This window comes from Oncorhynchus gorbuscha, linkage group LG20 (assembly GCF_021184085.1).
Source record: "Oncorhynchus gorbuscha isolate QuinsamMale2020 ecotype Even-year linkage group LG20, OgorEven_v1.0, whole genome shotgun sequence".
Taxonomy (NCBI): Eukaryota; Metazoa; Chordata; class Actinopteri; order Salmoniformes; family Salmonidae; genus Oncorhynchus; species Oncorhynchus gorbuscha.
The window spans coordinates 24,359,197-24,377,809 of NC_060192.1; the positions used below are offsets into that span (position 1 = coordinate 24,359,197).

General features: G+C 39.8%; 2 protein-coding genes across 2 annotated transcripts; one reads left to right on the forward strand and one right to left on the reverse strand.

Moving 5' to 3' along the window:
• Positions 1 to 2,238: 2,238 nt before the first annotated feature.
• LOC124007489 (probable G-protein coupled receptor 34) lies at positions 2,239 to 4,775 on the forward strand. Its single transcript, XM_046318105.1, has 2 exons — positions 2,239 to 2,326; positions 2,573 to 4,775. Exon 2 carries the CDS (start codon positions 2,660 to 2,662, stop codon positions 3,656 to 3,658), a length of 999 nt encoding a protein of 332 aa, XP_046174061.1. The 5' UTR covers positions 2,239 to 2,326; positions 2,573 to 2,659; the 3' UTR covers positions 3,659 to 4,775.
• Positions 4,776 to 8,052: 3,277 nt separating this feature from the next.
• LOC124007442 (V-set and immunoglobulin domain-containing protein 1-like) lies at positions 8,053 to 13,685 on the reverse strand. Its single transcript, XM_046318005.1, has 7 exons — positions 13,456 to 13,685; positions 13,169 to 13,332; positions 11,722 to 11,929; positions 10,633 to 10,791; positions 10,424 to 10,540; positions 8,781 to 8,916; positions 8,053 to 8,680 (listed from the first exon to the last, which is right to left on the reverse strand). The coding sequence occupies exons 1-7, from the start codon at positions 13,496 to 13,498 to the stop codon at positions 8,530 to 8,532; spliced, it is 978 nt and encodes a 325-aa protein (XP_046173961.1). The 5' UTR covers positions 13,499 to 13,685; the 3' UTR covers positions 8,053 to 8,529.
• Between the last annotated feature and the right edge of the window lie 4,928 nt (positions 13,686 to 18,613).

Below are 18,613 nucleotides of genomic sequence, written 5' to 3' on the forward strand. Positions count from 1 at the left end.
AAACCCTGAAAACTTCCATTTAACATCCTCTTGAACAGGAAATCTGTCTGTCATTACCCGGCACGTAAAGTGATGCACCATCAGCAGAATCAAACCCACCACAAAGGTTGTTGGCCTTCTGTCTGGATTTTCTATTTGTTTAACTAGGCAAGTCAGTTAAGAACCAATTCTTTTTTACAATGATGGCCTACCCCAGCCAAACCCGGCCAATTGTGCACCACCCTATGGTATTTCCAATCACAGTCAGATGTGATGCAGCCGGGATTCAAACCAGGGACTCTAGTGACACCTCTTAGCACTGAGATGCAGTGCCTTAGACTGCTGCGCCACTCGGGTCAGTAGCTACTCTGGAGGTAGTCTGACTAATCAGCTGAAGGACAAACTGCACAGACAAGCGTAAGAGTCATTTTAAATGTCATTTTATTCAACATTCTGGCTTTGAAGGAACATTTACACGATTCTGGAGGTATTCGTTTCAGGCTGTATAAACCAATTCATTGTGTATTACAGCTGGATTAATCAGACGACACTGGAGGGATGGCAGCATGTGGACATCACCTTGGATCCTATAAGACAGTATGTTCCAACTCCAGTTCTCCAGTACCCCCAACAGCACACATTTTTGTTGTAGCCCCGGACAACAGCACCTGATTCAACATGTCAAGGGCTTGATGATTAGTTGTCAACAAGTAGAATCAGGTGTGCTTGTTCGGGCGCCACAACAAAACATTTACTGTTGGGGGTAGTCATGGATCGGAGTTGGGAAACACTGCTATAGAAATTTGAGCTTTTGTCAGATTTGACATTTCATAACAGATTAGGAGAATTTACTCAGCAGGTTAGGAAAATGAACATAGCAGGTTAGGATAATTATGTTAAGGTTAGGAAAAGTGTTCGGGTTATGGTTAGCTAAAATGCAAAAACAAATCAGCGTTTGACGTTAATCTGACGAAAGCTGTATCGCTTCTAGCCGGATATATTTTTTATTGAACCTTTACTTAACTAGGCAACATAGGATGGTCACTGCAGGTCCAGCTATATCTTCTATCAGGTTAGTGTGGTGAAGGGTCTGAGGTTTTGTCTTGACGGGAAGTGAGACTCTGTATCTAGAAAACAGCATGCTGCTACATCCTGTAACAAGACACTGAAGATTCATAGTTTAGTCTCTCATGATATCTTGATGAAATGTTCATGAAGTAGGAAGTCACTTGAAGCATCCAAATATTCACACAAATCTCCAACTTCCCTTTACATGATCAGATTTACTATTGAGACTGTTTTAGTATTTAATAAGCATAGGAAGTAGTATTCTTGTTCCTCCTATTCATAAATAGTTGTGTGCCATTGGTCATTCATTGTTAGTGATGCTTCATAGGACATGCTATTGTCTGAATGAGGCAGATATCAAGTCATCATGTCGCGGTCTTTGAAAAAGCTGACACAATCTTTGAATTGTGAGGCCCAACTCAAAATCAGTCAAATAAAATTGTCCTAAATAAAGCCTTTTTTACATCAGATACCCAGCACAAAATCCCAGAGCAAGCAATGCAGATGTGGAAGCAGAGTGTCTAGGAAAATCTCCCTGGAAGGCAGGAAACTAGGAAGAAACTTAGAGAAGAACCAGGCTCTGAGGGGTGGCCAGTCCTGTGGAGATTTAAATATGACATATGATAGTCCAATCATTTCTTGAGCAGAAGTTTGAACTTCCAGTATGCTCTTCTTGTGTTCCTCAACAACATACAAAACCACTGTTCTTTATGAATAAGTTACATAAGAAGAGGTAGTTGTGCTGATGGAATATGAACCATAGTGTTCTCAGCAGAGGTACATTGATTATGGTAAATCGCTGTACCTTGTCATACTTCTGTAAATGTAGTATTTCCCTTTGTGAAACATAACCTGTATTCCAATAACGTGTAATATTATTTCATAATCATATTCACATATGACAAGCAAAGGAATCTGCTGCATAATGTTTGTACTCCATAGACCCAGGAGCAGGATATCATAACCTTTTATTGTCCCCAAAACAATGATGTCAAGACAATGCTGTTTTTTCTTCAAGTATTACTCCTCCACATCTAGCTATGTCAACGTCAAGGCAGGACACTCAGAAACATTTGTGTCATTTTCCCTTTGCTGAAAGCTGTGCGATAAGAGGAAGTCACAGATGCTACCGCGACAGGAGATATTTGATGGCTGACTCACTTCAGTATTTCCTTGATGGGACTTAGTTTTGTCGAAAGCACTGCTCATGGACAGGAACTCATTCATTTCAGTCTGAGACTGAGAGTGGAGCGGAGCGGAGGGCAGAGCAGCTACCCAGGTAAGTTCTCACTTCAATTTCCTGTTGTAATAACATGGCTTGATAATAGTTTATTTCAGACTTCAATCAGCACAGCATATATTTTACAAATATTGCAACTTTCATCACTTTTAACATTTGATTTGATCAAATGATTTGATCAACATTTGTTTCCTTCCATTGAAAGAAAATCCACGTATGCATGGTGTTTATAAAATGCTGTCCTTGAAATGCATGGGTTTTAATTACACCTTTGCCTTTCTTTAGGTGATTGATCAGAGTGCGTCGTCCTTGTGATTCAGCTTGTGTCTCGGCCAGTGGGACTAGATTGAATACCACCCTGTTAGTGGGACGATGAGGCACCTAGGAGACAACTCCAGTGGGCTTGATGTGAACGGCACCTCCTGTGAGGTCCATGACAGCATCCTCTCTCCTGCCTTACCAATTCTCTACTCAATAATCTGCTTCTTCGGCCTGGTCAGCAACATCATGACCATATTTGTGTTCTTCCTGAGGAAACACTCTGACTCGTCCATGGCTGTGTACATGAACCACCTGGCCATGGCTGACTTCCTGCTGGTGATGTGTCTTCCCCTGCGGGTCTACTACCACAACAGCCCGGGTCCCTTTTACCTCTGCAAGGTACTGGGCGTCTTCTTCTACGTCAACATGTATGCCAGCATCCTGTTCCTCAGCCTGATCAGTCTGGATCGCTACCTGAAGATCATCAAGCCTGTGTGGGTCCTGAGAATCCACAAGGTGCGGTGGAGCCACCGGGCGTCCTTCTCCGTGTGGGCAGGTCTTGTCCTGGCCATGTCTCTTTTTTCCCCAAGGAAAGACAAGGAGCGCCCCTGTGATAGGATCTGCTTCCACTTCCACAACAAAGGACTCCTGGGGGGCGTGGCCAACCTCACCGTGGTGGCCTTCTTTTATGCTATCTTCCTCCTCTTTATCTGCTTCTATGCTCGGATAACCACCAAGCTGAGAAACATGTCTTTAGGCAACCGGGACCCCAAGGCTCAGCAGAGGAAGAGCAGGGTGATCCTGAAGACCTTTGTGGTGCCGGTAATCTTCACACTCTGCTTCCTGCCATACCACCTGGTGAGAGTGCCCTACGTGCTGGCCCAAATGGATGTGATCCAGGCCCTGGGCAGTAAGCAGATTCTCCACATCCTCAACGAGCTCACTCTGCTCCTGTCTGCCCTCAACAGCTGTCTGGACCCCATCATCTACTACTTAATGTCCTGTACCTACAGGAGGACCATCCTCTTTGCCCTGCAGGGGCAGTTCAAGACCATGTACGCTGTTAACCGCAGACGCATCAGTATTAACCGATCTATTACAGAGATATAGAGCTACAGTATCTAAGGCAGGGAGTTTTAACATTTTTGCATAAATTAATTTGGATAATGGACAGGTTGGATTAATAGGCGTTAATACTGTTAACTGTTAATACTGTTAATACTATTGACTATAAAATAAGAATAGAAGGATATTATTGAATGTACATTATGAAATATATATATAAATATGAACTCTTTTTATCAAGTTCTTACTGGACTTTTTGGTCCAGTAAGAATGTTTTTTTTATTTTTTTATGAGAATTTGTGCAATCTTTTTTGTTTGAGTATGTTACTCACACTTATGGAGGGTGACCTTATGTTCTCATGGTTAAAAGGGCAATATACAACATGACCTTTTAAATGTCTTACGCACAAGGATTCCCCAAGATGAGTATGCTGTTTCATTTCATGTAAATGACCTACATACTCACCCTATGATTTTCCGACCCTATGCTGTCGGAAAATGTATTCATTAAATGAAGTACACTGACAAAGGCTTGTGTCAGTCTTGTGCGCTTTTTAAAAGAATGTTTTTTTCTGACATGGGATCAGTACATTTATATTTTCACACGATAGAGAGCCGTGAAGGTATTTGCCTTTTACAATTGCATTAGTTAAGTTCACCAACGTTGCTTTCATTTGAAGAGTTTCTTTCCAAAACTCTATATCAACCAATTTCTCACGTTTGTGTTTTTCTTCAGAAGGATTGCTTAGGTTATACCTTCATGTATGTGTAAAATATTATCCAGATATTCTTTGTATGTATGAAAATGTTGTTTTTTTCTCCCAAAACGCTATAAATCCATTGTTTAGCTCTAATGGAATGCTTGTATCATGTATATTTGATTGTGATATGTGGTTGTCTCATCAAGCTATCTTCAGATGAATGCATTCACTGTAAGTCGCTCTGGATAAGAGCATCTACTAAATGACTAACATGTCATTTACATTCTAGTAATTTAGCAGATGCTCTTCTCCAAAGCGACTTAAAATGACTGCATTTATCTTAAGACAGATAGGTGAGACAACAACACATCACATTCGTATCAAGTACATTTTCCCTCAACATATACAGTGCCTTGCGAAAGTATTCGGCCCCCTTGAACTTTGCGACCTTTTGACACATTTCAGGCTTCAAACATAAGGATATAAAACTGTATCTTTTTGTGAAGAATCAACAACAAGTGGGACACAATCATGAAGTGGAACAACATTTATTGAATATTTCAAACTTTAACAAATCAAAAACTGAAAAATTGGGCGTGCAAAATTATTCAGCGCCCTTAAGTTAATACTTTGTAGCGCCACCTTTTGCTGCAATTACAGCTGTAAGTCGCTTGGGGTATGTCTCTATCAGTTTTGCACATCGAGTGACTGAATTTTTTTCCCATTCCTCCTTGCAAAACAGCTCGAGCTCAGTGAGGTTGGAAGGAGAGCATTTGTGAACAGCAGTTTTCAGTTCTTTCCACAGATTCTCGATTGGATTCAGGTCTGGACTTTGACTTGGCCATTCTAACACTTGGATATGTTTATTTTTGAACCATTCCATTGTAGATTTTGCTTTATGTTTTGGATCACTGTCTTGTTGGAAGACAAATCTCTGTCCCAGTCTCAGGTCTTTTGCAGACTCCATCAGGTTTTCTTCCAGAATGGTCCTGTATTTGGCTCCATCCATCTTCCCATCAATTTTAACCATCTTCCCTGTCCCTGCAGAAGAAAAGCAGGCCCAAACCATGCTGCTGCCACCACCATGTTTGACAGTGGGGATGGTGTGTTCAGGGTGATGAGCTGTGTTGCTTTTACACCAAACATAACGTTTTGCATTGTTGCCAAAAAGTTCAATTTTGGTTTCATCTGACCAGAGCACCTTCTTCCACATGTTTGGTGTGTCTCCCAGGTGGCTTGTGGCAAACATTAAACGACACTTTTTATGGATATCTTTAAGAAATGGCTTTCTTCTTGCCACTCTTCCATAAAGGCCAGATTTGTGCAATATACGACTGATTGTTGTCCTATGGACAGAGTCTCCCACCTCAGCTGTAGATCTCTGCAGTTCATCCAAAGTGGTCATGGGCCTCTTGGCTGCATCTCTGAACAGTCTAGAGGGAAGTTTAGAGGGACGGCCAGGTCTAGGTAGATTTGCAGTGGTCTGATACTCCTTACATTTCAATATTATCGCTTGCACAGTGCTCCTTGGGATATTTAAAGCATGGGAAATCTTTTTGTATCCAAATCCGGCTTTAAACTTCTTCACAACAGTATCTCGGACCTGCCTGGTGTATTCCTTGTTCTTCATTATGCTCTCTGCGCTTTTAACAAACCTTTCTGAGACTATCACAGTGCAGGTGCATTTATACGGAGACTTGATTACACACAGGTGGATTGTATTTATCATCATTAGTCATTTAGGTCAACATTGGATCATTCAGAGATCCTCACTGAACTTCTGGAGAGAGTTTGCTGCACTGAAAGTAAAGGGGCTGAATAATTTTGCACGCCCAATTTTTCAGTTTTTGATTTGTTAAAGAAGTTTGAAATATCCAATAAATGTCGTTCCACTTCATGATTGTGTCCCACTTGTTGTTGATTCTTCACAAAAAAATACAGTTTTATATATTTATGTTTGAAGCCTGAAATGTGGCAAACGGTTGCAAAGTTCAAGGTGGCCGAATACTTTCGCAAGGCACTGTATTTATCATCAAAGTCAGTGCTAGTGGGAAAAGAGAAGGAAAAATAAACGTTTTACATACAGATCTCATAGTATTGTATTTCATCATTTTAATGTTGATGGCACAAATGTGTAATTTGTATATTTATTTAAAAAAAGTTTATATTTGTTACTGTGTAAAACCTAGCAGTACTACTTATTTCTCTGACAGTGAGGTGGACATATAGCATTTTTCTATTATGATTAGTTGTCTCACTGAAATGGAACCATCAAGTGACACGTTTAAAACAAAAACATATCTGTCATTGAACAACCCCATGTAATGACTGGATAGGGGAAAAAAAACACCAATCTCTTTCAGAATTTCTTTAAACAATAAAAGCTAATTTACCAACAGTCCTGAAAATGGCTATATACAGTGGGGAGAACAAGTATTTGATACACTGCTGATTTTGCAGATTAAAATGCAAATTAATTACTTAACAATCACAGTCCTCTACATGCTTTGTAAGTAGGAAAACCTGCAAAATCAGCAGTGTATCAAATACTTGTTCTCCCCACTGTAGTGTTTTGGAATTAAACTTAATTTGATGTTCGTGGTGGATTATCTCCTCAGAAAATACTTTGAGATTCTGTAATTATTATGGAATCATTGTTCTCCTGCTTTCAAAACATTTATATTAAGGTACATTGATAGTAAATGATAAGAGAGTACTGATCAATTTAAGTAAGTATGTGAGTAGTCTGTATAGTAGAGGCAATACATTATCTACGTTTTAAGTAGATTTATCCAAATACTGTTAGGATTCACTCTGTTATTCACTGATTTATCAAGTCAATTATGGCTTGAATTAGTTTGTTTTATTACCTACTGCTGAAAAAAGCTCGGCTTCGACTGACAGCGTTGATTGATCACAGAGACTTACCAGTTGAAATGGAGGAGCAGAGGAAAGAGTGATATACCCGCCGTTCAAAGCCAGACATTCACATTGATGATTTCTCTGCCAGATGATCAGCAGCTTTTCATTACAGAGAACAAAGACATTTCAAATCTTGGATAAATACTGATTGGTGCATATTTAGGATATTTGCATTTCGGATGAGTTGACCTTGGAGTACAATATCTAATAACCGGTAAATTAAAACCCTTCTGTTAAATCAGTCACAGCACTAATCTTGGTTGTTTCTTGTGTTTTTGTTAACAGTAACACCAGTTCTGGACTTTCAGCTCCCCCTACTGGTTGTTCATACGGTCTTTGAATCAGCATGTGGCATAATATTTTACCATCATTATTTTCATTACTGTTCGGACCAATTCTCTGGAGTATTAATCTGTCTACACCAGAGACATAGGTCCACTAACCTTCTCTGTTTTCATGCTTATCTGAATCGTACTTCGGGATCAGATGGACTCCGCACTCACACAGCTCTCTCCATCTCTCTAAAATGAAAAAAAAGGGTTAACCCAACATTAACAAAGAGCACTATTCTAGTCTTATATTCCATTCTATTTCTTAGAAATGTATTTATTGGAGACAGCAGCGAGGCGTTAAGGTCAAATGGAGGAGTCCACCTCTGATTGGCTGTGCTCATCTCATGTTGCTCTCCTCAGGGTGCCTGGAAGGGAGTCATCACAGTCCTTCCAGCCGAACATACAGTATAGAGCTCTCCTCAGGCCCAGGATTTACCCCAAGTCATTCCAAAGCATGTGAATATCCACATTAGTAATGAAACAGTTTATGCAAAATTCTTTATTTTTTTCCAGAAAACCTGGATGAGTCATTATTGGTTAGAATGTCACAATGAATATGTAATTGGCAATAGATCATGAAATCTAGTCAGGGAATGGATGGATTACCACATATTAGAATTAATCAGGCTGTAGAGTGATTAGTATTTTTTGCGTGTGAAAGAAAGATATTCGGAATACAATAACTTTAAGTTTCTTAAAATGACAAAACAAATACGAAGCATTATTTAAATGTGTCAATAAAACACACATTATACAAAAACACAAACTCAGAAACAAACTAAAAAATGCTATGGATTCACTCTCCAAACACACAGGCACTGGTAACCTTCAGTGCAGCAGTGTTTTTCAGATCAGTGATGTCACCCCAGACAGTGATGTCACCCCAGACAGTGATGTCACCCCAGACAGTGATGTCACCCCAGACAGTGATGTCACCCCAGACGTGTGTGTCAGGCTTCTCCTAAGCCTCTGCCTCTTCTCCATCAGCGTCAGCATGGACATGGCTGTGTGTTGCCATGGGAACCCCCTCGGAGGTTACAAAGGCCTGGTGGCTACTCCCCATGGTAGGGACGCCTTCATACGCCACCGTGGTCGAACTCTTAGGTTTGGCCCTGGAGGGGGAGAGGAATTATAGGTGAAACACTGCACCACACATTTCAATTGTATTATTGTCAACGAGTTCATAGTGCAGCCCAAATCATAACCACTCACTGCATCTCTGTTTCCTTGATATCCTTGTATTTCTGCTTCTTCATGGAGTGTGTCATGTACAAGACAATAAGGATGATTAGGAGAGCTCCAAGAAGTGCTCCAATGACTGCACCAGCAATGGCCCCATCACCTAGCTCTGTTAAAGGGCGGGTTATTGGTAAGATTACTTACAGCAGTGTGTCTATAGCAGTGTGCAGATCATATAAACAATGAAAAACAACATCACATACAGTGGGGCAAAAAACTATTTAGTCAGCCACCAATTGTGCAAGTTCTCCCACTTAAAAAGATGAGAGAGGCCTGTAATTTTCATCATAGGTACACTTCCACTATGACAGACAAAATGAGGAAAAATGAGAAAATCACATTGTAGTATTTTTAATGAATTTATTTGCAAATTATGGTGGAAAATAAGTATTTGGTCAATGACAAAAGTTTATCTCAATGCTGGCTAGGCCACTCCAGAACCCTGAAATGCTTCTTACGAAGCCACTCCTTCGTTGCCTGTGCGGGCTGTTTGGGATCATTGTCATGCTGAAAGACCCAGACACGTTTCATCTTCAATGCCCTTGCTGATGGAAGGAGGTTTTCACTCAAAATCTTAAGATACATGGCCCCATTCATTCTTTCCTTTACACGGATCAGTCGTCCTGGACCCTTTGCAGAAAAACAGCCCCAAAGCATGATGTTTCCACCCCCATGCTTCACAGTAGGTATGGTGATCTTTGGATGCAACTCAGCATTATTTGTCCTCCAAACACGACGAGTAGAGTTTTTACCAAAAAGTTACATTTTGGTTTCATCTGACCATATGACATTCTCCCAATCTTCTTCTGGATCATCCAAATGCTCTCTAGCTAACTTCAGACGGGCCTGGACATGTACTGGCTTAAACAGGGGGACACGTCTGGCACTGCAGGATTTGAGTCCCTGGCGGCGTAGTGTGTTACTGATGATAGGCTTTGTTACTTTGGTCCCAGCTCTCTGCAGGTCATTCACCAGGTCCCCCCGTGTGGTTCTGGGATTTTTGCTCACCGCTCTTGTGATCATTTTGACCCCACGGGGTGAGATCTTGCGTGGAGCCCCAGATCGAGGGAGATTATCAGTGGTCTTGTATGTGGTCTTCCATTTCCTAATAATTGCTCTCACAGTTGATTTCTTCAAACCAAGCTGCTTACCTATTGCAGATTCAGTCTTCCCAGCCTGGTGCAGGTCTACAATTTTGTTTCTGGTGTCATTTGACAGCTCTTTGGTCTTGGCCATAGTGGGATTTGGAGTGTGACTGTTTGAGGTTGTGGACAGGTGTCTTTTATACTGATAACAAGTTCAAACAGGTGCCATTAATACAGGTAACGAGTGGAGGACAGAGGAGCCTCTTAAAGAAGAAGTTGCAAGTCTGTGAGAGCCAGACATCTTGCTTGTTTGTAGGTGACCAAATACTTATTTTCCACCATAATTTGCAAATAAATTCATAAAATATCCTACAATGTGATTTTCTGGATTTTTTTCCCTCATTTCGTCTGTTATAGTTGAAGTGTACCTATGATGAACATTACAGGCCTCTCTCATCTGTCTAAGTGGGAGACCCTGCACAGTTGGTGGCTGACTAAATACTTTTTTGCCCCACTGTATGTTACCCGTACCATGATTGAGCTCCACAGTGCAAGTGGCAGATCCCACATCATTAGAGGCACTGCACTGGTACTCTCCAAACTCAAACTGGGATATGTTTCTAATATACAAGGATCCTATTTTCGGATCTGAAAAGAAAAAGAAAGAATAAGAAGTCGAGCAAAAATGAATCAGAGCACAAAGGAGTGATGGAGAAAGGAGGAACAGTATGACAACCCACCGGTGTACCCCAGCACAGGTTTATTGGTCTTGTCCTGGTCCAGTCTTGTCCAGCTATAGGAGGGGGTGGGGCTTCCCTGCTCACTGTGGCAGGTGAGGGTAACCAGGTGACCAGACTCCACATCACCATGGACAGCACAGAACGGCACAGAGGGCATCTCTTACAGACCATGTGATAGAGAGAGAGCATGTGTTAACTTTCTGTAATATGCTGCAATCTGGACCCAGTTGATCCAACTACCGGTAATCAGAGAAAGTTTCCAAAGGGTACAGCCAAGTTAGACATAAAAAATCAACATTTGCCCTGGACCAGTAGCTAGCTATTTGGTCTAGTAGTTTGACGTTGGAATGCAGAACACTGAATGCCAGTGCTTGATACCAGTCATTACAGTGATATATTCAATCAAACATGAGCAGTCTAGCAAAGATAATGTCATCCCCCTGAGTGTCTCTAAAGCTTTGCTATGGTTACAATGGTGGCGTTGTACATCATGGTACTTGCAGTGTTTACGGTGACTAAAATTACACATTTATACAACAGACATGACCAATTATAGGCAAGTATATTATTTGTAAGTTGAGCAGCCATTGAGGATTGGTACAATCAAATGTATAAACAATAAAAAATAAAAGACCATGTCCATGTTAGGACAGAATACAGTGTAGTACCTTCCCCATAATGCTTCACTACAACCCCTCTGCTTTATCGAACTGGGAATCATGAATTAAATCTAAAATAGAGTCATGTGTTTCTCCATTCTATCCCTGAGGAGTACGAGACATGTCGGGAGGTGGTCTTGTACTCCGGTGTTTCTGTTCTAATTTCTGACACTGACAATGAAGATACTAGTCTGCTCCAGTTCCCATGGAAACTACTGTGGATACTGAGGCCGGCAAGGTTGTCCTGGTAACTCTGTGAATGAATGGAATCACAGACGGCATGTAATTCAATGATCACAAAACTCAGATCAGGAAAGACAGGATCACTGCTTCATAGGTCTGGTTGTGTGTTGTGTTGACACTAACATAGGAAGAAGGATATACGCTACTATTTCATTATTATATGTAACTTACCTAAAACAGAACTTACCAAGAATGTTGACAATGATAGTTGCCTCAGTCTTCCCACTGACATCAGGGAAGTTGCGGACTTCGCAGGTGTAGGCCCCTGCATCGGCCACTTTCATGTTGCTTATTGTTATTGAGGCATTGTTGGTAGAAGCTGGAGAGCTGGGAGGCTTCAACCTGCCTTCATATGGTTTGGAAATCACGCCCTCTCCTGACTGAGAGTAATACACCTAAAAGGTAACAGCAGAATGTCCATAAATCCACTGGAAAACCACTTCTTACCAAAAACACAATTTGTGCACTGATTGACAGATTTCGCGTTGATATTTCAGAGACGGCTTCTGCACACAAAAACCAATGAGGTTTCCTCAAGGTTTTTTTTGGGAAGGGTGATGGTTCTATGTGGAACCATACTGACCATACTTTGAGCCCTTCAATGGTTCTTTGCGGTTCGAAAAAGGGTTATTTCCTCTTTTTGTGATAATTAAAATGTAGGGGCTGTGGCTCATTAGAATATTTTGGGGCGTGGCTTGAGCACAGCTCTTTTTGTGCAACCAGTTCATCTAATCTGCTGTGTTACGCTACTACACTTTGTGATATGGTCAGTAACAGTGTCTATTAAAAGACTAATGTATGGTCATGTGTGAATTGAGAATGGTAGATTAAGTCAGTAGTTCTACATGTTCTACTCAGGGACCTCCAGCTGTTCCAGAGCTAGCACACCTGATTCAATTCGATAATGAACACAATAATAAAACCTATTTAACAATATAATATGGCTTTTTAACCACAACTAAAACCCCTGTATGGTTCTACAAAGAACATTTGAGATTGAGAAAAGTTCTTTATAGAACAATTCTCCGTTAAAAAAAAGAACATAAAGAACCTTAAAAAAGAGTTCTATATAGCCTCAAAAAGGGTTGTAACCATAGCAGAAGCCTTTTTTGGGGATATATAGATCTTTGTAAAGGTTCTTTGTAAAACCTTAGGAAATAGTTATTTATAGCACCATACATGTTCAATTAAAAAACTTATAAGCATGGTTCTTTATAGAACCTTCCAAAAAATATTCCATATACCACCAAAAATGGTTCTGCTATGGTTACAAGCCAAATAACCCTTTTTTGACACCATATTGAATAATTCACTTGTAGTGTGTGTTTGGAGGGCAGGCAGCCACTGGTGCTCTGGTGACTGGGCTCTTTGTTGTCTTAACAGGGTGTTTCACAAAATGGGAACTCAAGAGCTGCCGCCATATTGAACTAGTAGCCTACCTAACCTTTTATTAAAATACCGAAGCACCAATCCTTCCCTCTTAGAAAAAAAAGGTTATATCTATAATCTTAAAGGTTTCTTTGGCTGTCCCCATAGGAAAACACTTTGAAGAACCCACACTCCTCAGGGAGTGTGACAATGTGGCAACATAAGACAGAGTGAAGAAAACCACAAAGTAACATCAGTCTATGTACCTGCTGTGGCACCATGGAGGTTTTGGAAACAAAATTCCACTGGATGATGAGGTCACTGGTTTTCTGCTCAGTGGTAACAAAGGTGCACTGGAGAAGAGCACTTTCACCCTTTGTCACATTCTCAAACTTCTGGGGAACCGTCACTGTGATTAAATGCCCACAACCTAAAAAAGGGTTAATAAATATATTTCTGTACTTTTATTCGGTTTGAATGTTATTCTTTAATATCAGATTACTGAAATATCATTATTATTATTTATTTCATAATACATGAACACGTAACTCACCCATCATGCCGAGCAGCAGCACCATTTTCAGTGTGGAGTACATTTTAAAGGAAATGTTGGGTGCGTATTTCTGTCTCCTTCAATAAGCCAGTCAGGAGTGGTATTGCTCACACTACCTCAAAATCCCTCACCTTTTCTAGTTCTTACCTATCAACTAAGTTGTAATGGGCAACGCCTAGGTAGCGCGTACTGTACAAGCTTGTGGGGACTTTGTGGTAGTGTACAGGCTAATGTTGTGCCTGTAGACATCATGGGGGTGTTCAAGGTGTGTGCACAGCCTTGTTTGCCATATCACCTAGACTGGGCGGGAATACTCTCCGACTTTAATTTTTCAAAATGTGGATTTGCATTTCCAAATTAGCGCCATTTGTTCCTACTTCAATCTCTAGACTTACAGGGAGGCCATGATGTCTGTGCTAAAGAATATATAGGTCACAATTAAGTGTATATTTTTGCACTTTACACTATCAGTTGTACTCTACACACTACAGTACAGTATATATTTGTTCTCTTTTCTCCTTTTAGTCTGTTAACCTTATTGCAGTGGCCCACTACTTATTGACAGTGACATTGACAATTATTCAGTACTTGGGCTGATGCTCATCTCTCCCTCTTATATGCTCTAAATGTACCTTGTAAGTCATTCTGGGTCAGGGCTTCTGACAAAGGAATGAATGTAATGTAATCTCCACCTGGCCTTTATCTCCTGCCCTGAGAGGGAGTGAGCCAGAGCACTACAATACGCTGCTTATCTCTAGGGAGTTTACTCCCCGCCGTTGGCACTGAGTTATTAATGCCAGTTTCGCCCGTCACTCTGCTCATGCTAAGAGCTCGACACGGCGGTACACTCTTAGAAAAAAAGGTGCTATCTAGAACCTAAAAGGGTTATTCAGCTGTCCCCATAGGAGAACCCTTTTTGGTTCTAGGTAGAACCCTTTTGGGATCCATAAAGAACCCTTCATACAGAGGGTTCTACATGGAACCCCAAAAGGGTTAATTGTGAACAATTATAATAAAGTGACATAAGAAATGAACGATGTGGAAAATGTTGATCAGCAGTGAAAAAGGGGGAAGGGGGATGTAGAGGGAGTGGGAGGGAACCAGCTCATTAGGCACAGAGCTCATATACGTCTGCCAAGGTGTCATACCATGACCATCATCAGGATGTATGAAAATGACCATCATAAACAGCACCAGAAATGTTAGAGCAAAGTGTGTCCATGTTACAGTTCAAATGTTACTATGTTACTATGTTACAGTTACCATGTTACTATGTTACAGTTACCATGTTACTATGTTACAGTTACCATGTTACTATGTTACAGTTACCATATTACCATGTTACAGTTACCATATTACCATGTTACTATGTTACAGTAACCATGTTACTATGTTACAGTTACCATGTTACTGTGTTACAGTTACCACGTTACTATGTTACAGTAACCATGTTACTATGTTACAGTTACCATGTTACTATGTTACAGTAACCATGTTACTATGTTACAGTTACCATGTTACTATGTTACAGTTACCATGTTACTGTGTTACAGTTACCATGTTACTATGTTACAGTAACCATGTTACTATGTTACAGTTACCATGTTACTATCTTACAGTAACCATGTTACTATGTTACAGTTACCATGTTACTGTGTTACAGTTACCACGTTACTATGTTACAGTTACCATGTTACTATGTTACAGTTACCATGTTACTGTGTTACAGTTACCACGTTACTATGTTACAGTTACCATGTTACTATGTTACAGTTACCATGTTACTATGTTACAGTAACCATGTTACTATGTTACAGTTACCATGTTACTATGTTACAGTTACCATGTTACTGTGTTACAGTTACCACGTTACTATGTTACAGTTACCATGTTACTATGTTACAGTTACCATGTTACTATGTTACAGTAACCATGTTACTATGTTACAGTTACCATGTTACTGTGTTACAGTTACCACGTTACTATGTTACAGTAACCATGTTACTATGTTACAGTTACCATGTTACTATGTTACAGTAACCATGTTACTATGTTACAGTTACCATGTTACTGTGTTACAGTTACCACGTTACTATGTTACAGTTACCATGTTACTATGTTACAGTTACCATGTTACTATGTTACAGTTAACATGTTACTATTTTACAGTTACCATGTTACTGTGTTACAGTTACCAAGTTACTATGTTACAGTTACCATGTTACCATGTTACTATGTTACAGTTACCATGTTACTATGTTACAGTTACCATGTTACTGTGTTACAGTTACCAAGTTACTATGTTACAGTACCATGTTACTATGTTACAGTTACAATGTTACTATGTTACAGTTAGCATGTTACCATGTTACTATGTTACTATGTTACAGTTACCATGTTACTATGTTACTATGTTACAGTTACATGTTACTATGTTACTATGTTACAGTTACCATGTTACTATGTTACAGTTACCATGTTACTATGTTACAGTTACCATGTTACTATGTTACAGTTACCATGTTACTATGTTACAGTTACCATGTTACTATGTTACTATGCTACCGTTACCATGTTACCATGTTACCATCTTACTATGTTACAGTTACCATGTTACTATGTTACAGTTACCATGTCACTATGTTATCATGTTACTATATTACAGTTACCTTGTTACCATGTTACTATGTTACAGTTACCATGTTACTATGTTACCATGTTACTATGTTACAGTTACCTTGTTACCATGTTACTATGTTACAGTTACCATGTCACAGTTACCATGTTACTATGCTACCGTTACCATGTTACCATGTTACCATCTTACTATGTTACATTTACTATGTTACCCTGTTACAGTTACCATTTTACTATGCTACCATGTTACTATGTTACAGTTACCATGTTACCATGTTACTATGTTACAGTTACCATGTTACTATGTTACAGTTACCATGTTACTATGTTACAGCTACCATGTCACTATGTTACAGTTACTATGTTACTGTGTTACAGTTACCATGTTACTGTGTTATAGTTACCATGTTACCATGTTACTATGTTACAGTTACCATGTTACTATGTTACAGTTACCATGTCACTATGTTACAGTTACCATGTTACTGTGTTATAGTTACCATGTTACCATGTTACTATGTTACAGTTACCATGTTACTATGTTACAGTTACCATATTACCATGTTACAGTTACCATATTACCATGTTACTATGTTACAGTAACCATGTTACTATGTTACAGTTACCATGTTACTGTGTTACAGTTACCACATTACTATGTTACAGTTACCATGTTACTATGTTACAGTTACCATGTTACTATGTTACAGTTAACATGTTACTATTTTACAGTTACCATGTTACTGTGTTACAGTTACCAAGTTACTATGTTACAGTTACCATGTTACCATGTTACTATGTTACAGTTACCATGTTACTGTGTTACAGTTACCAAGTTACTATGTTACAGTTACCATGTTACCAAGTTACTATGTTACAGTTACCATGTTACCATGTTACTATGTTACAGTTACCATGTTACCATGTTACCATGTTACCATGTTACAGTTACTATGTTACAGTTACCATGTTACTATGTTACAGTTACCAAGTTACTATGTTACAGTTACCATGTTACCAAGTTACTATGTTACAGTTACCATGTTACCATGTTACCATGTTACTATGTTACAGTTACCATGTTACCATGTTACTATGTTACAGTTACCATGTTACCAAGTTACTATGTTACAGTTACCATGTTACCATGTTACCAAGTTACTATGTTACAGTTACCATGTTACCATGTTACTATGTTACAGTTACCATGTTACCATGTTACCAAGTTACTATGTTACAGTTACCATGTTACCAAGTTACTATGTTACAGTTACCATGTTACCATGTTACCAAGTTACTATGTTACAGTTACCATGTTACCAAGTTACTATGTTACAGTTACCATGTTACCATGTTACCAAGTTACTATGTTACAGTTACCATGTTACCATGTTACTATGTTACAGTTACCATGTTACCATGTTACTATGTTACAGTTACTATGTTACAGTTACCATGTTACTATGTTACCATGTTACAGTTCTGCTGGCTTGTATGAAAATGGATTCTGACCATCGTGAATAAATCCTTATCAAACGGCATGACTAAACACACACAGTAGGTCCGCTGAACGAAAACAAAACAAAAAGGTTAATCATTGACATCTCAAGGGTCTTACTGGTGTGGCCCTGCTAGCTCCTCCTCTAGTCTATGACAACTGAAACTCAGGAGTATGCATACATGGTGCTTTGCACTGAATGTGCCATACAGTATGAATACCTGCAAAGGCATGGAGAGAGTGTGGAACGAAGGAGGTAACTTTTTAATGCCCAACAAAGACTGGATCCCTGTTATAATTACAATAACTGTCAACAATAAAATCAAATAAAATCAAAGAACTCAGAGCTGCATCCTTCAAAGATATTTTGCCCCATCTGTTGTCTGACTTCTCTATTCTTATCATCTTTCCTTTTCTTTTCAGACCATGGTCAGGAATCCAATGGAATCTGAGAGAATCCCAAATTCTAAAATGCACGGAATTCGGATACTCTGAGTTGGTATTCACAATTTCCCCACAGAGGTTGCAGGGCCTTACCAGCTAGAGACTGCAGGCCCCTCTCAGCTAGAAACTTCTGGGGCCTCCCAGCCAGAGACTACTGGGCCCAGTTACCATGTTACCTGCAGGGCCCTCCCAGCCCGTCCAGGGAATCAAGAACCTCTCCTATGCATTCGTGCCTGGGTATAAGGTGATTGACAGGTCATCAATCAAAAGACGCCACAGTTAGTATGATAATGAAGAGGAAACATTCCAAAGACAACAGCCTCACATGAAAACTACTCACAGATACTTAGTTGAGCCACACATCTGACAGAGCTTAATGTAAATGACATGGGCATTCATACCAAATAGGGTATAGCAGATCAAACTAGCCATGTGTTTCAGTCACCGAATCCTGAAGAGAGCCCAGGGCCTTGCCCAATCAGTGCTGGAAGCGGAGAAAGATTGTGGTAATATTTACGACTTGGCAACCAGTCTGAGTGGTTACACAGGCAGTCCACTGTCATGCCGAGCCTGGCTGTG